Genomic DNA, 24,219 nt, shown 5'->3' with positions numbered 1-24,219 from the left:
CTCCAAGGAACTACGGGGCCACTTCCCAATCCTCCCTCTTAATCAGCTTGGAGAAACACTCCTCTAGACTTGGGATGGGTCTCTTCTCATCCTAACTGACACTGCAGCCACAGTCTCGGTGCTCAACCCCACTACTATAAAGCAGCCCCTGCCTCGGAGTACTAATACAGTTCAAGCAGTGGGGATCTCTAATGAACCTCAAGCGCTTCCTGTCCCTGAACCTATTCTTTTTTGTCTAGACCCTTTGAAAGATATACATGCCTTTCTCCTCAGTCCCTCCACCTCATCCATTTATTAGGCCAAGACTTCTTACAGAAGTATCACACCAGGGACTTCCCTGGCGGTCCAGTGGTTAGGACTCCATGCTTCCACTGCAGGGGGAATGGGTTCTATCCCTGGTCTGGGTCCTGAATGCTGTGTGGTGTGGCCAAGAAATAAAAAAGTATCGTGCCAGAATTTCTTTCTCCCCAAAAAAGGAAATAATTCTAGAATTTGACAGTAGTCATCAAAGTCACCCACCAGGTGAATTAAATGATCCTTTGACATCTTTTATTTGTTCCATCTCTGACAGTATTAGAGCTTATTCTAGAAACACAGATCATTTGTGCCTATTGAATCAGCTACCATCCCCCTTCTGGGCAAAATCTCCAACTGATGTTGGCAAAATTCATAGCGTACCTCCCATCAAGATTCATATAGACCCCTCAAAACCTCTCCCCAGAATTAGTTAACACCCTATAAGAAGTTCTTCAGGGCATAAGACCCATAACAGTTACAAGGCTCAAGGCCTCATTATCCCTTGTAGTAGCCCTGTAACACTCCCATTTTACCAGTGAGAAAACCTAAGGGTCAAGGGTGGAGGTTTGTGCTGCACCTCAGGGCAACAAACAACGCTGTTATCTCTCCACACCCTGTTGTTCCTAATCCTTGTATGTTGCTAACATCCATTCCCACCAGATGTAAATTCTTTACTGTAATTGATTTATGCAGTGCATTCTTTAGTATTCTTGTTCATGAAGCTACCTACCTACCTTTTTGCCTTCACTTGGGAAGAAAAACAATTCACCTGGACAGTAATGTCTCAAGGTTCTACTTGAGACATTACTTCTTATTTCTTGCAAATCCCAGAAGCTGATCTGGATGATATAAAGTCCCCTAGAGGTTCTACTTTGTTGCAATATGTAGATGATTTACTTCTTTTCTCTCTTTCTCAAGGTTTCTCACAGAAAGACAGCATCGACTTGCTAAAGCTTTTAGCCTCAAAGGGACCGAAGTTCACCAAAGAAAAATTGCAGTTTGCCCGAACCCAGGTTTGATATTTAGGATATCTGATATCAGAACAAGGGCTACACTCAAGATTCAGACAGACTTCATGGTGTCCTAAGTTTCCTAAAACCCAAAACTAAGTGCCCACTGGGAGGTTTTCTTGGGCTAGTTGGTTATTGCCAAAATTGGATTTCAAATTTCTTATGGCCAAACCTCTGTAATATTTTACTAAACAATAAAAACCTGGACCCAATTTTATGAGAACCAGACAACATAGTTTCCAAGGCCTTAAAGGAGAGTTTGATGAACCCACTTGCTCTTGGACATTGCAATTATCAGTATGATAAAAGTATGATAAAATTATCAGTATGATAAAAGTATGATAAAATGAGTGGACCTAGGTTCCAGCAACTGTGAAGGGGGATCTAGGATGTTTAAAGCATGGTTTTGAAATCCTTTTTGTTTATGAAAAGGAAAAGAATGGCCTGGGGATATTCACCCAAAAACATGGGACCACCATTGATGCTTAGGGTATTATAGCCAGCAACTGGACCCTGTGGCATGGGGACACCCTCCTTGCCTTAGAGCCATTACGGCCACTGCCCTTTTGGTTAAGAGCACCAAGAAAATTATTGTGGGATCCCCTTTAATCATCTTTGTACCTCATGCAGTAGAAGCCTTCCTGAGTTCTCATCACACTCAACATTTCTCAGTCAGCTGCCTCACCTCCTATGAAGGCCTTTTGTTAACTGCTCCTCACATAACTCTATTATGCTCTAATAACTTTTAACCCTGCTACTCTTCTCTCCTCCAGTACATATGAGAGACTTCAGAGCCAAACTCTGAGTTTTGCTTCTTTTTCAGATGAAAAGTATGATAAAATGAGTGGACCTAGGTTCCAGCAACTGTAAAGGGGGATCTAGGATATTTAAAGCATGGTTTTGCAATCACACAGACCTGGTACAAACCCCAGTTGCATCATTTATTGACTCTGTGGTCTTGGGGAAGTCACTTCCTCTCTCCAGGCTTCAGTTTTCTCTTTTAGGAGGTGGAGATAAGCTGACAAGTTGGCAGATAGCGCAAGCCAGCCCCAGGTCAGGGGGATACCCAGGAGTCACAGGGAAGTTGGCAGATCAGAGAAACTAGCCCTGCGGCTACCAGAAGAGGGCCGGGCTGGGGTGTGGACAATGGCAGCCCAGAGCAGAATAGGACACAGCCCCATCAGAGTTTTCTGATAGACACACACTTTCTTCTTCCCCCCCTTGCCCGGAGCAGACCTTGGCCAGCCCTACAGCTGTCACCATACTAATACTGCAGGCTGAGAAGGCACTGGCTGGGTGGGGTGGCTTACAGCCTCTGGGTGAGGAGGGAAGTCAAAAACAAGTACAAGGCAGTGAACTGGCCTGTACCTTAGCTTCTCTTCCACCACTCCTCTCCGCCCTCCTGACACCTTAGGCACTAGGTTATGGCAACCATGGGTGGCAGCTTCTAGTAAGAGTCCTACCTGGATAGAGAGAGGTACAGGGAGGTACTTCAGGGATGCAGATGTCTGCTCAGGACAGTATAAACCAGGAGGTATAGACTGTACACGAGTCTCCTTCTCAACTCACCAGGAAAAGTTCAAGCTACACTTGGGCTTTGCCCCCTCCCCCAGGCACTCAGTCCTGGCCCCAAAGAAATAGGTGCTCACAGGGGCAGATAAGAGACAGCTGAGGGACACACACCCATCAAGAGAAAGACAACATACAGGGCAACCATAACCAGACACAGCAGAGTTCATGGACTAGGCAGGACAGGAAATGAAATACCCATTTTAAGTATTATTCTAAAAAGGAAAAGAGAGGATTGGGGAAATATGAAGGAGGAACAGGAAGTCATACAGAAGAACCAACTATAGAGTCAGACATGAAAAATGTCATAGATGAAATAAAGACCTCAAAGTCTGGGGTGAATAGCAGAGTGGATATAGCCAAAGAAAGACCAAATAAGCAAGTATTGATATTAAGATCAGGTTGAGAAAATCTCCTAAAAAGCATGAAGAAGGTATAGATATTTTACATGGTACCCCAGTACACACACACACACACACACCCTTAAAACAAAAGTTTCATGAGAGGGTGTTATTGTCCACTGTATTCCATATATATATATATATCTATGTATAAAACATATATATGATATAAATTGATTTCACAATTCACTAATGGTCTTAAACTACAGTTTGAAACACAGGACTGGAGTCATACTCTTAGGCTCTCTTGCTAAGCATTACTTCTCTCCAGAGGAATGACTTCTTTGAATGCGGAGTTTGGGAGAAGATAGTAGGTATGCTCAACCCAGCTGCTTCTGGGCTCTTCTGCCCTGCCCATCTGTACAGATGGTGGATCAGGATGCTTTCTGACTGCTCGGGAGGGGCCTGGCCCTGTAAGGTTTCTAGACAGTTTCTGTTCTCACTTCAGTGCCTACCCCTTTCTGACTATTTGGGGCCTCTGCCATACTGGCTGTTAATATTCTTAGTATAAAACTCCTGCCCTTGCGTGATGACTTGAGTCACTGATCTGGTGGGTAGTCCATCTGTTTCAGGAGAAAGTATCAGCAAGTCTATTTCGGCCCCACGTCTAAGCCACTTTCTCCAATTCAGCATTTATTGACAACAAAGATGACATTTTTCTCTCCATTTGAACATCTTCTTTGTCTTCTCCATTAGTTCTAAACTTGGGGAGCAGAAGCATTCTTTATAAACCTGCTGTTATGGACCAAATGGTGGTATCCCCCCAAAATACATTATGTTGATGCCCTAATCCCCAGTGTAATAGTAATGATAGTATTTGGAGGTGGTGCTCTTGGGAGGTAATTAAATTTAAATGAGGTCAAGAGGGTGGGGCCCCACTATGGGATTAGCGTCCACATAAGAGGAAGAGAGAGCAGAGCTCACTCTCTCTGCCACATGAGTACACAGTGAGAAGGTGGCTGCCTGCAAGTCAAGAGGGCACTAGCTGGGAACTGAATCTGCTGATACCTTGATCTTGGACTTCCTAGCCTCCAGAACTGTGAGAACTAAATTCTTATTGTTTTTCACCCAGTCTGTGGTATTTTGTTATGACAGCCCAAGAAGATTAAAACATCTGCTAAGATTTAACAGTGTTGGGGCTTCCCTGGTGGTGCAGTGGTTAAGAATCCGCCTGCCATTGCAGGGGATATGGGTTCGAGCCCTGGTCCGAGAAGATCCCATATGCCGCGGAGCAACTAAGCCCGTGCACCACAACTACTGAGCCTGCGTGCCTAGAGCCTGTGCTCTGCAACAAGAGAAGCCACTGTAATGAGAAGCCCGCGCACTACAAAGAAGAGTAGCCCCCACTCGCCGCAACTAGAGAAAGCCCGTGCGCAGCAACAAAAACCCAATGCAGCCAAAAATAAAATTAAAAAAAAAAAAGGGCTTCTCTGGTGGCGCAGTGGTTGAGAGTCCGCCTGGCGATGCAGGGTACACGGGTTCACGCCCCGATCCGGGAAGGCCCCACATGCCGCGGAGCGGCTGGGCCCGTGAGCCATGGCCGCTGAGCCTGCGCGTCCGGAGGCTGTGCCCCGCAACGGGAGAGGCCACAATAGTGAGAGGTCCGCGTACTGAAAAAAAAAAAAAAAAAAAGATTTAACGGTGTTAAATGGTGCCAGGAGGTCAAGCAAGATAAGAACTAGATGCCACTAAGGGATTTACCAACAAGTGGTTTGTTAGAGACCCTGGTGAGAACAGCTTCTCTGGGTGGGTGGGTCAAAGAATAGGAAATGCAGGGCTAAAATGGAAAGGAGAGGTAGCAACCAAAGTCAGAGGAAACAGGAGAGATCTGAGCATACCGGGGGATGACTAGAAAAAAGCCTAGAGTCCTCCCTGTTGTATAAGATGGCTTGAGGTGGTTTACATTCTCCTCACAGGGTCCTCCTCTTAAGTGCCCAGGCCCGTTTCTCCTGCTTTTCCTCCTTGTGTTACATCTGGAAACTTTGGCAGTCACTGGGGGTCACGGAGGACAAAGTGGTCAGGTCTAAACAGACTCCTGGACCTGCCTGCTTCATCAGGATGCCAAGAGACCACAAGAGAGCAGAACCCCTGGGAACCAGGCAGCAGCCAAGGCAGGGTAGGGCGTACTAACAGTCGTGGACCTGGGTTCCAGTCCTGTTTCTGCACTCCATAACCTGCCATCCCATAGAATTCCTTTCCGAGATCTTGAGGGATGCAGGAAACAGATCGCCTGGGTTTGAATGCAGGCTTCACCAAAGCACTACGGTGTGGCTTGGGCCTCGGTTTTCCCTTCTAAGAGGCACTGTTTTAAGGGGTAACCTAGAACAGCTGTGAGCTAACCCCTTGGCACACAGCAAGTGCTCGGTAGATGCCAGTATCACCGCCTCTTGTCCTGCCCAGACACAGCCTCTCGCTCCACATGGCACCTTGCAGAGTAGGCAGGAGGTCCCCGCGCTCCGGCCAGCGCCCCCACTCCAGCCGCCAGGGCGCGGACGGCCTGTCGCGACAGCGGCGGTGCATTGTGGGGCTTGTAGTGCGGGTCTCGGTTGGGTGGGTGGGCGCGGCCGAGGCAGTTCGCAGCGGGGCCATCTTCGGCAGGCCGGCTGGCTCGGCCTGTGCAGCCGGTACCCGCGCCCCTCGCCCGGCCCGATGGCGCCGCGGCCGCTAAGCCCGTTGGTGCTGGCGCTGGGTGGCGCGGCGGCCGTGCTCGGTTCGGTGATCTTCATCCTCTGGAAGACCTACTTCGGCCGCGGACGGGAGCGGCGCTGGGACGGAGGCGAAGCCTGGTGGGGCACGGAGCCTGCCTGCCTTCCGGAGTGGGACGAATGGGACGTGAGTACCTGGAGGGGTTCTGCGCCTCCGCGCGCGCAGCCGAGGGGTGTGACCGCCGCCCTGCGGGGCGGGAGCTTGACGCCGCAGGCCTCGCGCGGGTGGACGCGCGTCGGGCGGCCGGGAGTCCCGGAACCGAGGAACGGGTGGGCGTTTGGGGGAGTGTGCTATGATGCGCCGGCGTAGGCCTAGGGCTTCCTCCGGGCAGCCGGAGCCTGGCGGGCCCGCGCCGGGCCCGCGCCGGGCCCAGCCCTCGCCCGCCCGGCGCCTGCGCAGTGCGCGCAGGCCGGAGGATGCCGGGAGAGGCCCTCCGCCCCCTTACCCAGCCCGCGCGGTTCATTTGCGCGTTACCCCGACTCGGTTGTTCCTTTCGCTGTGGGATGTGGGGATTGTCAGTCTGAGGAGGTTGACGCTCCGCGAGGGGTAGGAATTTGCCCGAGGTCACTCAGGAAAAACCTGAAGAACGGGTCTTGAGACTCAGGACTCCATAGGCCCCGCTAGTCCCTTTGCAGCAGAGCGGGCCTGGCTGCCCCTTTAACGGCGGCAGGGCGGGGATGGGCGCTTTGGGCCTCCGGTCTTCTATGGGGAAGGGTCAGGCGGGAGGGTGCCAACCGCAGCCTGACCCGTACCCCACAGCCCGAGGACGAAGCGGACGAGGAGCCGGCGTTGGAGGAGTTGGAGCAGCGCGAGGTGCTGGTGCTGGGGCTGGATGGCTCTGGGAAGAGCACGTTCCTGCGCGTTCTGGCCGGGAAGCCACCGCTGGAAGGCCACATCCCCACCTGGGGCTTCAACTCCGTGCGGCTGCCCACCAAGAACTTCGAGGTGGACCTGCTGGAGAGTGAGCAGACCCTCCCTCCGTGTCTCCTGCTGTCTCCCCATCATCTCAGCTGGACCCAAGCTGTGGCTTTTTATCTAAGCAGGACACGCCCCTGTAGAAAGTCCTTCCCACGCTTCCCTGCGACACAGGATATAGTCCAAGCTCTGTACTCTGGCTTGGTCGACCCCTGTCCCTCACCCTTACTGCAGCCCACATGCCTAACACTGAGATACTAACAACTAAAGTTTCCAGTATGCCAAGCCCTTGACAGACATCACTTAAAAAACCCTCCCAACAACTCCATAAAACCGGAAACAGTTACTACCTTCATTATATGTGAGGAAAGGAGGCCCAGAAAAATAATTTTTTTTTTATTTATCGAGGCCCAGTAAAATAATTTATCCAAGCGCACGCAGCTTGCCGGTCAGCTAATGCAGACTATCTGGCTCTGGGCTCTCGATGTTAAGCACCATTTGCAGTGCTTGTTTCTGAAGGGTGCTTGCTGTTTTCTTTCTAATCTTCTGTGCTTTGCATGCACACTGTTCCCCCAGTCCGGAAAGCCCTTCTTCCCTTGTTAAACTGCTGGTCATCCTTCAAGATTTAAGTCAAGCATGATATCCCTCTGAAGCCTTCTCTGACCCCTATAGGCTAGATTAAGAGCTCCTCCTGCTGCAGTGTTTGCCACATACCACCCTGTGTCCCTGACTAGGCATCTGGGGCACCGATAAATCCGCTCCAGCTCTGGCCTCTAGGGCCCAGCCCCAATCAGGTACCTGGGAGAGCTTGTTGAGTGAGTGATCGGAGAGGGTCTGAGCATCCTCCTGCCCTCAGTGTTAGGCCTCTTGGGATCCCAGGAGAGGATGGGAGAGAGGGTATTGAGAGCGCAGCAGTACTTAACCACCTGTGTCCAGCCACAGACTCAGTGGGGATGGACAGGTAGCCTTCCTGCCAGCCAAAGGACTCAGACCATAAAGACTAGGTGGGTTTAGTTAAGTCCTAAAGTGGTGGGATCAGACTCTGAGGACCTGGCTTTTGGCCTGAATGGGTCCAGTTCCTCTGGTCTCAGGGCCTTGCCTGCTAGCCTGCCCTGGCTACATCTTTTCTCCCTGACTGTAGCAAACGTTGACATTCACCTGAGATTTAGTCCTTTCAACAGGCTTTCCCTGTCTCCATCTCTTGTGCCAGGGACACAGAAAATTCAAGTGGGGGTTCTGCACTTAAGGCCCACTCTGTCTGGCAGAGACAGTATCCCCCTCCCTTCACCTTGGAAGAAGGGGTTTGGTGTTTTCATGTTACCCAGGGGTCTGCCCTGTTAACATCCCAGGCTCAGTAAGGTCACCCAACCTGGATTCAAACCCAGATCTCCCATTCAAGTCCTGGGGCTTTCCCCTCCCACAGCACACACTTCACTGTGGTCTCCTACAGTGCCTGGCCTGCAGCCCAGCTGAGAGTGAGCACTTTGTGCATTTTTGACGACTTTTGCCTTCCCCACACCTCCTATATCCATTTTATTAGCTAGTTCTGTCAGCTTTATCCTCCAGTCGAGTCTGCGTCTGTTCACTTCTCCCCACCTCCATCTCTGCCTAATTGGTCCAAGCCATGGTCACCTGTCAGGACTACAACAGTCTCCTTGCTGGTCTTCCAGCTTCCACTTCTGTCCTCAATGTTGACCATAGGTATCTTTCAGAAACCCGTATCAGATCATGTCATTCTTGCTTAAAATGCTTCAGGGGCTCCCCACAGACTCACTGTGGCTTTACAGGCCCTGTGTGGTCCAGCCCTGGGCAGCCTTGCTGGTCATGGCTTCTTCCTCTCCCCTTCTGGCGGTGCCTCAGCCTTCTGTTTCTCAAACACATGGATCTTGCTCTGCTTCTCTCTGCCTCATCTCATGACTAGCTCCTTCTCGTCATCCCAGACTCAGCTCACATGCTGCCTCCTTAGACCACCTTCCCAGACCAACCAGTCCAAAGCCACCAGCACATACAACCACCTCACCCCACCCCTTTCACTTTTTCTGTTTTACTTCCTTCCTTTGTGGAATGTGTTTATGTGTTACTGCTGTGTTGTTTCTGGTTACGGAGGGAGCTCCTTGAGAGCAGGGCCCCTGCCTGCCTTGCTCACCTCTGTATCTCCAGCACCCAGATCAGTGCTTGGCACCTAGTAAGCACTCAGTATATACTTGTTGAGTGCCTGCTATGTGCCAGGCATTGTGCTGAGGGCTTTGGGGGGATCCAGAGATAAATAGCTCTAACTCTCAAAGAGCTTAGAGCCCACAAGTGTCAGAAGTATAACCAGAAACACTAGGATGCAGGATGACCAGTGGGGACTTTGCAGAGGGACAGAGGGGAACAGGAATAACCCAGGTTGGGGGTGCTACTTGGGCAGCCACTTGGTGACACTATTGAGTATGGTGTTTCCAAGGAAAGAAAATGGGGCGACTAGACTGAACAAGAGAAGCCAAATGGAGAATGGCTGTGCACAGGCAGGGCAGGGAGTCCTGGCTGCTGACCACAGCTGCCACTGACCCAGGAGGAAGCTAGGATTTGGGAGGAGGCAAGGCAGCCCAGGAGAAAGAACCAGAGTACTATTTATTGAGCATATAGTATACACCAGTCCTGTGAAAGGTGCATTGCATGTGGTACCTTTGGGTCTTGCTGCAACCTGTTAGGTAAGTTCAGTGAGGAGGAGACTGATGCTCGGAGGTAGCGACCTGCGCAGGGCGACCTAGCTGTCAGAGCTGGAGCTAAACCCAGGTCTGATTGGCTCTGGAACCTGTGGACTTACCCTTGCTCCTGGCCAGTGGAGCCTTGGAAGGCAGGAAGTGGGGTGGGGTCAGGCTATATGTAGCGAGCCAGGGCCTAGGGAGGCTCTGAGCTGGCCCCTGGCCTCTCCTCAGTCGGTGGCAGCCAGAATCTGCGTTTCTACTGGAAGGAGTTTGTGAATGAAGTGGACGTGCTGGTGTTCATGGTGGACTCGGCTGACCGGCTGCGGTTGCCCTGGGCCCGACAGGAGCTGCACAAGCTACTGGACAAGGACCCTGACCTGCCTGTCGTCATCGTGGCCAACAAGCAGGTGAGGGCCATGGGAGGCTGGCTCAGGCCAGGCGGGCTTGGTCCACAGATGCCTGAGCAGGGGCAGGGAGCACTGGAGAGGTATTCGGGCCCAGGCCCATGACCTGCAACGCTTAGCTGAGAAACTGTCCCCCACCTCTGCTACCTGTACTCTTTTCCCATTCCTAATCCGCATCCTCTCTCTGCCTTCCTCTTTGCCTGTCATTTGTCATCCTAGAGAAATGAGAAAAATTATTATTAAGTGTCCACTATTTCCCAGGTGTGGTTTCAAATAACATTTCATATTATGCTTCTGTTCACCCTGCAAGATATGGGATACTCTTTCCATTTTACAGATGGGGAATCTGAAGCTCAAAGAAATTTTGTACGCCTTGAAAATAGTAAAATTGGAATGTCTTAACTCCAAAACCTGCACCTTTTCCACTCTTCTATGTCCATATGATTTCTGACTCTAGATCAGAGAGCTATAGCTAGGAAGTGATAAGAAGTTGAACAGATTAAATAAGAAGAAGAACTAACATTTATTGTGTGCTTACAGCATGCTAAGCACCTGGTAATCGTGACCTCACTCCAGCCTTACAAAAACCCCACTATAGGCCTTGCTGTTAGCCCAAAGTTACAGCTGGTATGTGGCAAAGCCAGGAGTTGAGCTTAGATCTTCCTCAAAGTTCCTGCTCTTCACTCTACCTCTCCTGGCCGAGCAACTCTCGGCATCACACACTTAAGATGCCATTCTCTGCCACAGTATAGAGTCCTGTCATATTTCATGTGGCCTGTGCCCATGGTCCTGATAGCTGTGGGGCATGTTTCCAGCCTGGCTTGGAGAGAGGCTGTCCATTTTTTTTTTTTTTTTTTTTTTTTTTTAATGCGTTACGCGGGCCTCTCACCGCTGTGGCCCTCTCCCGTTGCGGAGCACAGGCTCCGGACGCGCACGCTCAGCGGCCATGGCCCACGGGCCCAGCCGCTCCGCGGCATGTGGGATCCTCCCGGACCGGGGCACGAACCCACGTCCCCTGCATCGGCAGGCGGACCCCCAACCACTGCGCCACCAGGGAAGCCCGGCTGTCCATTTTTGACCTCAAGTTCCCTCTGCCTATCAGGAAATACTTGACCGTCATTTATAAATAGGGTAACCATATGTCCTGGTCTGCCTGGGACAGCCCCCATTTATGCCTGTTGCTCTCGTATAACTATTAATACTACCTACTTTGAGTCTCTGAAGTACCCCAGTTTGACATGGGGAGGGGGAAGGGTAAGCTGGGACAAAGTGAGAGAGTAGCAGTGACATATATACATTACCAAATGTAAAATAGCTAGCTAGTGGGAAGCAGCTGCATAGCACAGGGAGATCAGCTTGGTGCTCGGTGCTTTGTGACTGCCTAGAGGGGTCAAATGTAAAATAGCTAGTGGGAAGCAGCTGCATAGCACAGGGAGATCAGTTCAGTGCTTTGTGTCCACCTAGAGGGGTGGGATAGGGAGGGTGAGAGGGAGATGCAAGAGGGAGGGGATATGGGTATATATGTATATGTATAGCTGATTCACTTTGTTACAAAGCAGAAACTAACACAACATTGTAAAGCAATTAGACTCCAATAAAGACGTTAAAATAAATTAATTAATTAAAATAAAAAGAAGTACGCCAGTTTGGACAGTGAATCACATCATCATCTTGTATATAAACTATAATTTATAGTGATTTTGAACCTGAGGTCCCAGCACTCTTATGAATTGCTCCAAGAAGAATCATTTTAATCTTGGGCTAGGCTTGAAATTAAAATGTACCATCACCAGCCATGTTGTGTAGTGGCTTCTTTTTCTTGTCACTGGGTTTCTAGAAGTCTAGGGAAGGTAAGGCCCTTGTCTGGAAGTGACCTTACTGTAAGATCTCTCTCTCCACCATTAAGTTTAGGAAACTCAGCTAGGATTCCTATAAAGGTTATAAACTTGGTCATCAAGCCAACCTGAGTTTGAAACCTGGCTCTGCCACTTATCACTGTTTCATTGGCTAAATGACTTCACCTCCCTGAGCTTATTTCCTCATCCGTTAAGTGTGGACTGTGAGAATTAAGTAAGATTAAGTGCCTATCACAATGCCTGACTTAGAGGAAGTGCTCTTTCTTAGCACAGTGGCTGTGGGTAAGAATGACGGGGTGGAAAGAGATTGATACCAAGAAAGTCAGAGATGAGGAAGAGAGTTTAGACCAAGTGGCCGTGAGAGAACTTAGGCCCCAGTGTTCCCCCAGGGAGCCGAAGAACAGTTTATTTCATAGATGACAAGGGTGGGTTGTTGGGAAACACTGTCAGTCCCGCCTGACATCTCTGTTTCATCCCAGGACCTGAGCGAGGCCGTGAGTGTGGTGGAGCTGCAGCAGGAGCTGGGCCTTCAGGCTGTCGATAACCAGCGGGAAGTCTTCCTCTTGGCAGCCAGCATTGCCCCTGCAGGAGCCGGCTTTGAAAATCCTGGCACCGTGCACATCTGGAGACTGCTCCTGGAGCTTCTCTCCTAGGCTGGTACCCACCTGCTCACCAGCCAGCCCTGGGACCCCAGTTCTGCTCCTCCTGCTTCTTCATCCCCAGCCGGGGCCTGGGGCACAGGCTATGTGGCAGCACTTCCCTTCTCCCCTCCTCGCCCTCTCAAGAGCAGGGCCTGGGCAAGGCCAGGAACCATATGGAAGCCTTGGTGAGCTAGCCATGAGGCTGAAGCAGGGAGATGGGTGAGGCTGAGGGTGGGAGAGAATGGTGTCTTGCCCATTCTGGGCTGGGAGTGAATCCCACTTTCACCAGGGAAGGCAGCCTCGTCCTCTGACCTGTACAGTGAGCTGCTCAGCAGGCTTAGTTCTCCCCGCCCTATATGTCCCAGTGGTTGAGGACCATTGTAGGTGTCCGAAGTATGCCCAGTCTAGACCATTCCCTCCTGGTGACTTCACACCCCTCTAATGTGGGCAGGTTCTGGGCAGTACGCTGTGAGCTCAGACCCCCACTCCTGCATTATCCTCCAACCCCAGCTGGCTCATGGCCTTGTGCAATCCCTCCCTCTCTGGCCCCAGGGCCATCCTTTTTAAAGAGAAGTGATTTCTATGTTTTTTTTCTAACTTGGAGATGTATTTCCCAGCCATGAAGATAAGAAGCTCAAGGACGAACCTAGAGATCCTAGCAAGGAGCTTTCTGAAACCTCCCTGCTTCCCCGAGGTTGAGGCCTGGCCCACCAGCCTCTTGACTACAGAGTAAGTGGTATTCACCCGCTAATCAGAAAAATTGAAAGCTTCCCCCAGCCCCCCACCCCACCAAGATCTGGAGACAGAAGCTGCTGCTCTTACACTAACTGTGCCAATGCCCATGTTTACATAAGTCTGGGGAAGGAAGGAGCCTGCCTGTGTCCCTGGGAAGAAGACTGTCAGTGGAGCGGGACGTTGCCCTCCAAACTGCATTTATTTATTTATTTATTTATAAAAGGAACAGGCCAAAGTTTAGGCTGTTTCTAGGTGCTGTTATTAAAACCCCCAGATGATTGTCATGGAAAATTTGGATCGTTGAGGAAAATAACTGGAATCATGAATGACAGTGTGGTAAGCTACATGTGTCAGTGGAGACAGAGCTCGCACTTCCCTGACCCTCTGTGGCTGTAATTGATGTCATAATACTTCACAATGGTCCATATGAACTTGAACTCCACCACTTGGCCCAGTAGTCAAAGGGACACAAAGTCTGTGTAGGTAACATGACTCTGGGAGAGGCAATTTCATCATAGTTACCCAAATAAAAAGAAATGAGAATCAGCAGACCAACCAACAGGGTAGCCTTGGGTACATCACTCAGCCTTTCTAGACCTGCTGATTGCCCAGCTAAGGCAAAGTTGGACAGAATTTCTGCTGTCCTCTCCAGTACACATTCCACGATTCTCCTGTTACCAGTGATCAGCCAGTTTAAGGACTGTCTCTGGATTGACACTTCTCTTTAGTGCAGACAAAAGGAGTCTTTTGTCTGTCAGGGGCCACTGAACTGTCATCTCCACAAATGGGCCTTTTTTTCAAGGAGATATCCAACTCAGTTTGCTTTTTAATTGAGAATAGAGATTATGTGCCTTTGTTTCATTTGACCGGTGCAAAAGGGGCAGGCCAGGAAGGTGGGCTGTAGATGTCTCAGAATAGAACCACTTTCTTTGAAATTCTGATTAACTTTCTGCTTTAAGAAGTGATTTGAATGATTTTATTTTAAATATTTCGGGAATGACTTGGGTTTTAGAGTAGACTTTGAAGCTCTGCTGACACTTTTCATTTCACCATTAGAAGGTTGAGAGACTTTACTTCTCTGTTCTATGAACTCCACCTTGTCCTCTAGTACTTAAAAGTTACCTTTGGAGCCAGCATTGTTGAGGGGGGCACCCTTTTCTACTAATTAAGATCTGCCTTTGGTCTAATGAGTATCACTATGTAGTAAGGTTTTTAAAGTCCCCACTGTGGGGAGGTGAACTTGGCTAGAGTTTATATTACTTTAGCAACTTTCAAAGACCACTCTCAGAACTGACAGGTCCCAGTGGCACACCAGAAGACACCACTGAGGAGCACTGAAGGTCCCTGGTACTTGCACAGAGTGTATAGACATTCTTTTGGCCTGTGGCTGTGCCTCACGTGTGGAGCTGCTGGCCTGCCCTGGCTGGGTGGCAAACAGTACTCATCTGCTCCAGTTCCTACCAGGACCAGATTGGGCAAAGTGGGGGAAAGGCCTTTCTTATGAACAGCTAACTGCCTGGCCTTGTGGTGCTCTTACCTAGTTGTTCCTGAATGTGACTTTGGTTCTGGAGCCCAGATGACTGCTTTAGGGAACCAGTCATTACCTGGAGCTGTTCATCTCAAAGTGAGGTTCCTGACTAGTCTGGGTGACGCTGTGTTCCCCCTACTGCCCTGACTCTACCTGAGCTTGGGAATAGGGAGTGAATGGCTGGGCAGCTCTCATATTCTAATGAAGACAATACAGTGCCCACTTCACACGGGAAGGAAGTTTCTGCACCTACTTGCTGGTTGAACCTGTGCCTGGATCACTTACCCTGGCTCTAGGGGCTTCTGTTCTTAAGAGTTATTTAAATGAAACCATGGCTTCTGACCTGCTGCTATCCCTCTGAAGAGAGGCCAGCCTGGCCCAGAGCTTGGACATGTGGATGGTCTGGGCAAGAGGGATCCTGAGGCTGCTGGGACCATCACCTTGGACTGGCCGCCTATTCTAAGAAGCCTCCTCTGGCACTTCTTGGCGCCCAGAACTGCCCGTTGCAAGCTTGCACTGACACATTGGTATCCAGCTGTAAAGACTGGGGAGGAGGTGAAGTTGGTCCATCCTGGCCTCCCGATCCTCCACAGAGAAATGCTAATGAGAAATCTCACAACTCTAGCCTGTCTGAATGAAACCCCAGGTTCTCCAAAATAATGTTTCCACTTGCCTTTGGGAAAGAAACATTTTGTTCTTATGCTAGTTTAGTATCAACTGCCAGCATCTTGAACCAGCTGCTAAAACTCGCCTGTGGTGTCCATCGTCGTCCTCATCCTGCCCCAGACCTCAGACCTGGGCAGTCTGAGCAGTCTGCCTCTCATTTTTGCTGTGTGCTCCCACATCCTCTAAGTCCTTTCTAGTAACTGAAAAGGGGCACCTCCAAGTTTTCCTGCTGCCTCCAGGAGGTGGGCCTATTAAGGGACAAGGGGAAGATTGCCATCAAAGATCTGAAGTAAAGGAGCCTTGCTGTCCCAGCCCATGCCCTGTGAACACGGACCCACGAACTGCATAAAACGGAGTGTTGGTGGCTGTTTAAGGTATACAATAAACGCAAAAAATTTGGATATGGTTTCACGTAAATTCTGATTTTGAGGAACGTGTGCTTGGTGCTTATAGTTCCAGTGAGGGGCAGCTATGGAGTGTGGTCCCATAACACTTCCTGTGACACAGCGTGTCAAACAGCAAGTTCCAGTTCCCTGGCTCTTCAGTCCACGTAGGGGTGGGGGGGTTAAGGAACATCAGCTTTGGCCTAATTCAGTACTTTTGGGGAGGAACCCAAACCCTTTCTTGGGAGGAGTTCTAGCTGTCGGGGCCAAAGCTAGGCGTGGAAATGGGAGCGAGAACATCTTTTGAGTGCCTCCATGCCAGAGGTCAGAATGCAGGTGGCGCCATTCCACAAGCATTCCCCCAGTACCTGCCTTGGGCTGGGCTCTGGGATTCCCAGACAAGGTCCCTGCACTCAAGCCCAGTCTGGTAGAGAATGTCAGCCAGACTAAAAGGTAGTTATGACTGTGATAGGCACTGCTACAGGAAGTCTGGGGCATGGGAACTCCAGCCTGGGGGCAGAGGAAAGTGGTATGGAAGACTTCCTAAAGTTGGCACCTGAACTGGGTGAAGAAACAAGGTTAAGGGCCCAGCCTGGTCAAAGGCCTGAATTTGGAATGCTGTGAAGGGCAGAAGTTAGGAGGCCAAATCACGGAGGCCCCCAGGAGCTCTGCTGCAGACTCAAATCATAAAGGCTGTGCTTGAGGTGTTCACAATGGCCAGTCACTGCTGGAGTCTAGCAGGCCGGATCTGATGGGGGGTGGTTTCTGTCTAGTTTCCAGCCTGCCTTAATGGTGTGGGACAGGTGGGCTGCCTTCAGGGTCCAAAGAGAAGGTCAGCAAGAGAAAGTCTAGACTTAGTCATCGTGCAGACTTGACTTCAAACCCCACGTTAACGCCTCTCAAGCCTGTTTCTTTACCTGCAAGACGAGGATCCCACACAACCTTACAGGGTTTTATGTGAAATGTTCTATGTAAAAACATAAGCCCTTCTTTTCAAGAGCAGTGAGGAGAGACAAATTTTACGTGCTTTAAGGAGAAAGCTTAGGAACAGGTTTTCTGTATTATTAATAGCTGAGGATAACGTATCAAGACAAGAAAATGCCCAGCACCCACCCCACACTTTGTCTGTGATCCTGCTACATACCAGCCGTGCCACCGAATTAGGCAGGCCTGGCCCCAGGGAATGGCCATGCAGTGTGTAGCCCAGTGCTTGGCACACAGCACAGTAGTATTCAGCAGTCCCCAGACGGTCTCAGAAAGCAAGTTTGGGGGCCTCAGACTCCCTTCAGGAAAGACAAGTAGCAAAGGCAGGTCACTTGAAGACAGACCAGGAAGCAGCTATACAGCTCCTTACCCTCTGGCCCTTGAGCCACAGCTGGCCTCAGACCAGGGCCATGGAGAACCGGTCCACCAGCCCCCAGCCTGGGGCGAGGCAAGCACTGGAAGCCCCTCCCAAGCAGCCCAGGGTTCCCAGCCGGCTTCTGTAGAAGCGTTAGTGGAACTGCTATGCAGGAAACCAAGGCAGAGAGCAGTGGAACCAGAACAGGGGAGAAGAGGAGGGAGGCTGTGCCTAGAAAGGCATGTGAATATGGAGCAAAAAGGGCTGAATGGCCTCTTTACCTTGACTGAGTAGGTTTTTGCAGGGGCAGCCCCAGGGCTTGGCTGGGAGGGGCAAATACAAAACCATCAGAGAAGTAAAATACTGTATTTTATTGTACACAGACTATATTCAAACAAACCACCCACTCTGAAAACAGCAGGTTCTGGCTTTTCCCAGAGACTCCAGAAGAACATAAATTGAAGCCTCTGGGAGACAGTGTCTTCCCCAAAGGGAAGTGTGAGATTTTGTGTGTGTGTGTGTGTGTATGTGTGTGTGTGTGCGCGCGCGCGCTGTAACCTTTTGATTCCATGTTTTGATTCCATGGGGTTTGGCTAGACTCATCTGTAGCCGCACACCTCTCCTTGCCTTAAACCCTGGCTCAGCTTTTCTGGTCCAGGAGGAAGCCTCAACCTGGGGCAGATGTAAACCAGTCACTCAACCTCCATCTTATTCTTTTGCAACGAATCGACAAAGGCTTGCCACTCTGCTGGGTAAAAACGCTTATAGACGTTGATCTTATTCCGAATCTGTTTTGGGGTATCTTGATAGTAATTCTTCTCATCCCGGGCCATAGCCTAAGAAGGGAGAAGGGCCACTTGAAGAAGGCTGGACAGGCAAGGTTCAAATCCTAGCCCTGAGTTGGGCAAGCTACTTCCCATCCCTGAGGTTCAGATTCCTCACCTTAAAAGCCATAGTGTATGTGGGGAAATGCCCTCAGAGACTAGGCAGGAACTGGGACCAACTGAGTAGCTCATTCTCCATCCATTGCCAACTGATCCCACCTGGGCACGGGGGTCCAATGTACCCAGATCTTTCAATTTTTAGGAGAAGCCAAAAATAAGGACTTTTATTTGAAACCTCCGATAATTAAAATGGCAACTACAGTTAACCCTTGAACAACACAGATGTGAACTGCATGGGTTGACTTATACACGGATATTTTTCAGTAGTAAATACTACAGCACTACATGGTCCATGGTTGGTTGAATCCCTAGATGCGAGGAACCGGAGACTTGGAGGACCAACTATAAATATAGACAGATTAACTCTCAAGTTGTTCAAGGGTCACCTGTAGTTCAAGTTGATTAATAAAAATACCATGCAAGCAAAACATATTAATGAGTGTGATATGAACCACAGGCCACTCAGTCTATCCAATTATGAGCATTCTGTCAATGGCATCCATTTCTTAGGGTCTCTCTTTCCTCTCTGTTTCCATTCAGTCTCAGGAAACAGGCAGTAGCCAAGCATATCAGACCCTGAATGGTCCAGGGTACCTTCCCAAAGGGCCCCAAGTGGTTCCTCCTGCCAGGCCTAAGCCCACTCACCTTATAGTCCTCCCCATGGTTCTCCACCATGTAGCAAACATAGTCAATGAGATCCCGAGATAGCGTATTTCCTTTCTTTTCTGGAAGGCTGGCTTCTGCCTCCAGGTCTGGGTTGAGAGAAGCCAAGAGACAGGGAATGAGGCTTTGCTTCCTGCACAAGTTGAGCTGCTCAGTCAATCCCAAGCCACAAGAGTTGCTACACCAACCATCGGATGAGCTTTTCCATCTGCAAATTCAGTGCTAGAAACTTCTTTTTAGCCCCTCAGGTCCCAGGCTCTGCCTATGGCACAAGCATCTATCAGTATAGCAATGAACTGAAAGGCAAGTCACCACTCTTTGGGCCTCAGATGGGTGAAAGAAAGGCACCAAACTAAAAATCTCTACTTAATGCCAGGTCCTGGGGACAGAGATGAAGATGCAGTGCCTGTCCACAGGACAGGGCTCCCTTCCAGCTCTAAAACTCTCTGAGAACTTCTTGAAGAGTTAATAACAATACGTGGAATGGAAAGGTGTGAATAAATGAGAACTCGAGCTGTAAGAACTAGGGCCTGAGGCACCTCTCTACTCCTTTGTGTATCTACTACTTTGTGAGGGGAAAAGCCAAGCTCCAATAATGGCCTCACACCTAAAATAGCTAGGTAAATACTCCCCCATTCCTCATCTATGAAGGGAGAAAAATAGCTACCTCATGGAAATGAGGTAGTCAAATCTTATCCGGGGTCAGGTGCTAAAATTGCTTATCGTCAAAATTATCTTTAACTTGGTTGCCATGGGTTGCGGGGTTGGGGGGGGAACAGGGCATTATTGTTTCATGAGTAAAGAGTTTCAGTCGTGCAAGATGAAAGTTCTGGAGTTCTGTTGCAAGACGATGTGAATATACTTAACACTAATGAGCTATATACATTTTAAAATGATTAAGATGGTAAATTTTATGTGCTTTTAAACCACAATTAAATTTTGTTTTAATTAAAGAATTAAAAGTAAAACTTTTTAAGATAAGCTTTGACTACAGAGAGTACACACGATTTTGTATATACAGTCCTGTGCAGTCAGTAACTCTTACAAGAATCATTAAAATAGACTACAGACGGGAACTCACAGAATTCTATATCAAATGTCTGGTCATTCAGATACTTTAAACTTTAGGAGAACTGTTAAAAACCACAGACAGGAAAGAGGAAGGATGGGTAGAATATTCCAGAGTATTCCTGCTTCCCTGCAGAATTTACCCTCTTCTGTTTTAATATTCAGTCTCTATAGCCTTAATATACATAAAATTGGATTTATCATTGGAAAGATTACATGGTGGAATCTTTAAAAAAATCGGTTCATCCTTAATCTCATAAGAAGCTGAATGTATGCCTGAGACTTACCGTTTTCTCTTCTATCCTCTCAGGCACTAGTTACATCCTCCCTGAACATCTCTGACCTCCCTTCACACACTGGAGCTTAGTCAGTAGACTGAAAATGTCTCAGCCGGGACACAGTCCTAACTCTGCAAGCTGAGCCCTAGAACAGCTCACTTTTTCCCTCTGAACCTCAGTTTCTCTATCTGTGAAATGAGAACATCTGAGGGTCCTTTCCAGCTCTAACTGAGCAGGATGGTGACCTAGAGGAATGTGGCCCACACCCACCATTGAGCACATAGGGCTTCCGCATGAGCTCCTTAGGCCCCTCCTCCACGTCCACTTCCAGGGCCTTTACCTGCAGAGAACACAGACCGTGAGATTAGGAGACACAGGAAAAGATCCTGGATGAGGGGAAATTCTAAAGGCTCCTGCCCGTCCCAACACAGCTGCATTACCCACAAGGATCCCTCCACAAAGGCAAGAATAGATGACAAAAAGAACTAATGCCCTCCCTGGAAGCTTTGTGGTTCCCAAGAGGCTCAAGTAAGCAATTCATCTTTCTGTGCCTAACTATAAAATGGGCATAATACCGCTTGCCTGCCTCACTTAACTGTGCGGTTAGCAAATTAAACAATGCACGTGAAAGCACTTTATACTTTACAGTGAGGGAGAGATGTCAGACATCTTATGCAGAAGAGCAAGCTGACGGTGCTTGGCTATAGCTTCATAATTGTTCAAGAAACAGTAGCACCATTTTCTTCTGGCATGAAGGGATAAAAAGAAACATGTCTGAAGGCAATGGGACAAATCCAATCAGCAAGCCCATTCATTAGGTTGACTATTTATTGAGCACTAGTCACATCCTAAGCAGCACAGGATTTAGTAGTGAATGGAACACAGATTCTTGTCCCCAGGAGATTATGTTGGCGGAAAGAGGCACAGACAATAAGCAAATATACAAATATAATATACCATCAAGGATTTACAACTGCCAATGAATTAAAATAAAGCAGGAAAGAAGTTACTGAGTGAAAAGGGGTGCTATTTTTGAGAGCGGGTCCAGAAAAAGAATTATTCCGGAGAAATTAGCCCTGGGAAAAACTACCCCTAGGGAAGCCTCAGACCAAGGACGACTGGATAACTGAGGAAAGGTGTAAGGAACAGTAAGTAAAGATTCCAAACTCCTTATTAGAAAAGTTAAGGGCAGAAAAAGATAAACTCTGGAAAATATGGCTGAGATGCCAAGGGACCCAAACAGTTTAATTTCAGAGGAAAAAAAGTAAGTGCAGAAGGAAAGGGGAAGTTCCAACCCAGGTCCAATGTGTGCTGGGGGAGGGAATATGAAGGGACCCTCAACCACAGTCAGTACAGCCTGGCCGACTTGGCTGTGGGGAAGTCGCAAACCCAGGAAGGGCGTGAGGGAGGTAATAATAGACAGGATTAAGTTCTGAAACCCAGCTAAGTATGGCGGGAGTGGGGGGCGGGGGGGAGCTGGAGGTGGAGGGCAAGGGCCGGGACCCTACCACGTCACTACCTTTCTCTTAAGAAGGGGCACTGCCCTGTTGGGGTCCATAGCCAAACCCATATCGGCCAGGTTCTGCCGCACCGATTTGGTCTGGTCCCAGGCATGTCGGATGTGGGAGCTACGGGAAAAGAGAGGGCGATCGCGTAACCATCATCTCGCCGGCTGTCCCGCCCCAGACGCCCTGCCTCCTGAACCTTGGTCCCCTCACCATTCGATCCGCGGCGCTGCCTTCCGTCGAGCATTCCGGTTCAGACGCTTCCGGTTAACATTATAACCGAACTTCTGCCTCCGGGTCTTCCCCTTGGCTTTAGGCATCGCGCTGACCCCAGCACGGGTAACTCAGACTCCGTGCCTCTCACTCCAAGTACCTCGTGTAGCGACTCCTTCCGGCTAGTGATCGCGTGGTTTCGCAGGCTTTGGGGAAATGTAGTCCTCCACGCAGCGACAGCAGACCGATTACTACGACTCCCAGAGTGCCATGAGGGATTACACCTGCGTACAACACTGAGCAAAGTCCTTTTCCCCGCCCTCTTTGATGACCTCATCAGGAGGCGGGGTTTAGCGTCCGGATTTTCTTCTACTGCTGTAGCCTAAAACATGGCGACTCCTGGCCCCGTCACTCCGGAGGCACCCTTTGAACCATCGCAGCCCCCAGTGATTGAGGGCTTTAGCCCCAGTGTATACAGCACTTCGGAAAGCTTCAAGGAAAAGTTTCTTCGCAAGACCCGCGAGAACCCAATGGTACCCATAGGTAAGCAAGCGGGCGCTAAAGGTACTGTAGACCAAGAAGACAGAGATGTAGAGGGGAATGAAATCGGGGAGGACCGGGGACGCCAGGGGGGACTGGAATGAGAGTGGACCAGAGATGTAGCGAAGGGGCCGGGCGGTGAGGGGCCGGGCGGTGATTGGAGCAGGAGCTGGACGGGATTGGGGCGCTGAGATGGGGCCGATTCTGACACGGAGGACCCCCGCTTTGGCCAGCCCCTCCCACCTCAGCTCCACCCCATGCCCCCCTCTCCTCAGCTGCTGTTTAGAGATTTTGACCCTGGGGGCAGGAGCCCAAAGCGCGGAGGGTGCTTCCCACCTGCTTTGTCGCCTCTTCAGGCTGCCTGGGCACAGCGGCCGCCCTTACCTACGGCCTCTACTGCTTCCACCGGGGTCAGAGCCAGCGCTCCCAGCTCATGATGCGCACCCGAATCGCCGCCCAGGGCTTCACGGTCGTAGCCATCTTGATGGGTCTGGCTGCATCTACTATGAAATCTCGACCCTGAGTCGGTGGCCTGCCCTTGAAAGCTCCGCGGAGATCGTTCCCAGCTCCAGGAGCAACCACCGGTCCTGCCACTGGCATTATTCCCTCATCTCCCCTGACAAGCCCCTGTATCAGTGGGGGCAGAAGTGGCCAATTGCGTAACCGACAGATTTTTTTCAGGAATCTCAGGTTCGGTTCAGTTTGAGTGTTGCATACTTCTAGTTGTGCTGCACCTTCACCACTCCCTACTTAATAAACTCTGATCCACTTGTAGTTTGGTGAATTCATTCCCAGTCTCACCCCCATGCCTTTTGGTCTTTGGTTTTTTTTTTTTTTTGCGGTACGCGGGCCTCTCACTATTGTGGCCTCTCCCGTTGCAGAGCACAGGCTTTGGACGCGCAGGCTCAGCGGCCATGGCTCACGGGCCTAGCCGCTCTGGGGCATGTGGGATCTTCCTGGACCGGGGCACGAACCTGTGTCCCCTGCATCGGCAGGTGAACTCTCAACCACTGCGCCACCAGGGAAGCCCTGGTCTTTGGTTTTAGGAGAAAACAGACTAAAGACTGCAGGGGCTCTTAGAATTCCAATAGTCTACTGATTCTCCAACTTTCCTGGTAACAGTCACCCTGGGGTACTTATTAAAAGTAGAGAGTCTCTACAGTGATGTTATATGAAAACAAAAAACTGAGCTTTCCAACAGTTTTCAAACTTTCAGTAGAAAACCTTCCTTCATATGAGGCCTGCCATGGTTCTGTCAGAGGCAGGGGGCTCTGCCTTCCACTTCTGCTCCTGACCCCAATCCCACCTCCTGAGAGCACCTAAGGCTCCACTGATCTAGACCATCTCAGCTTGGTTCTTGATGCATTTTGTGGACCAGGAAACTGAGGCTTAGAGAAGCAGCATGGTGTAACAGAAAGAGCATAAAGCATAATCCCCAAAGCTTGCCAGTGGCTTGTGGCAGCACCTAGTGTTTTATGGCTAAGGAAAAGAGGAGGCTGGGGACCTGAGCAACCTCTAGAAGAGAGGCAACTCATGAGTTTCTCATTCATGTAAAGTCTCAAACAGGTGTTCCTGGTCTGCAGTCATCCCTAAAGTGTTGATTCGGATTCAGGTTCCTTCCATCTGTGACTCCATCACTTTCAACACCAGCTGAATGACTTAGGCCAGCTAAGTTTCTTGCCCCCACCATGCTCTTTCAGCTGTAAGACAGAGATTATAAATGTAAAGCAGTACTTGTGGTGACCCTTGGCCTCCACAAGGAACAGATATGAAGTGGTGAGGACTATGGCACTTCTAGAGAGGATGGCCACTATTTTTAACTGTTGGTGTTGTGGGCTCCCCCCACTCCAAAAAAGAAAAGATTAGTT

General features: G+C 49.8%; 3 protein-coding genes and 1 long non-coding RNA gene across 9 annotated transcripts; 2 read left to right on the top strand and 2 right to left on the bottom strand.

Moving 5' to 3' along the window:
* Positions 1-523: 523 nt before the first annotated feature.
* LOC116751245 lies at positions 524-6,732 on the bottom strand. The gene is made up of 2 exons (XR_004349220.1): positions 5,116-6,732; positions 524-4,887 (listed from the first exon to the last, which is right to left on the bottom strand). It is a non-coding gene; the product is annotated as an uncharacterized LOC116751245 (long non-coding RNA).
* ARL10 (ADP ribosylation factor like GTPase 10) lies at positions 4,899-15,819 on the top strand. Of its 6 annotated transcripts, none has more exons than XR_004349219.1 (6): positions 4,899-6,109; positions 6,743-6,944; positions 9,820-9,995; positions 12,328-12,505; positions 13,107-13,218; positions 14,766-15,819. XR_004349219.1 is itself a non-coding variant. In XM_032626874.1 (5 exons), exons 1-4 carry the CDS (start codon positions 5,927-5,929, stop codon positions 12,499-12,501), a joined length of 735 nt encoding a protein of 244 aa, XP_032482765.1. In that variant the 5' UTR covers positions 4,899-5,926; the 3' UTR covers positions 12,502-12,505; positions 13,107-15,819. The 6 variants fall into 6 exon arrangements, 2 of the variants coding, with proteins under 2 accessions (XP_032482765.1, XP_032482763.1); XR_004349217.1 differs by having other exon boundaries at positions 12,328-12,674; positions 13,477-15,819; XR_004349216.1 differs by having other exon boundaries at positions 12,328-12,674; positions 13,107-15,819.
* Positions 15,820-17,492: 1,673 nt separating this feature from the next.
* Positions 17,493-23,012, bottom strand: NOP16 (NOP16 nucleolar protein). The gene is made up of 5 exons (XM_032627334.1): positions 21,812-23,012; positions 21,613-21,721; positions 20,364-20,433; positions 18,730-18,836; positions 17,493-17,976 (listed from the first exon to the last, which is right to left on the bottom strand). The coding sequence occupies exons 1-5, from the start codon at positions 21,916-21,918 to the stop codon at positions 17,833-17,835; spliced, it is 537 nt and encodes a 178-aa protein (XP_032483225.1). The 5' UTR covers positions 21,919-23,012; the 3' UTR covers positions 17,493-17,832.
* HIGD2A (HIG1 hypoxia inducible domain family member 2A) lies at positions 22,151-23,125 on the top strand. Its single transcript, XM_032627335.1, has 2 exons — positions 22,151-22,354; positions 22,708-23,125. The coding sequence occupies exons 1-2, from the start codon at positions 22,201-22,203 to the stop codon at positions 22,872-22,874; spliced, it is 321 nt and encodes a 106-aa protein (XP_032483226.1). The 5' UTR covers positions 22,151-22,200; the 3' UTR covers positions 22,875-23,125.
* The last annotated feature ends 1,094 nt before the right edge of the window (positions 23,126-24,219 follow it).

This window comes from Phocoena sinus, chromosome 3, assembly GCF_008692025.1.
Source record: "Phocoena sinus isolate mPhoSin1 chromosome 3, mPhoSin1.pri, whole genome shotgun sequence".
Taxonomy (NCBI): Eukaryota; Metazoa; Chordata; class Mammalia; order Artiodactyla; family Phocoenidae; genus Phocoena; species Phocoena sinus.
This window is presented reverse-complemented; position numbering and strand designations above follow the sequence as displayed.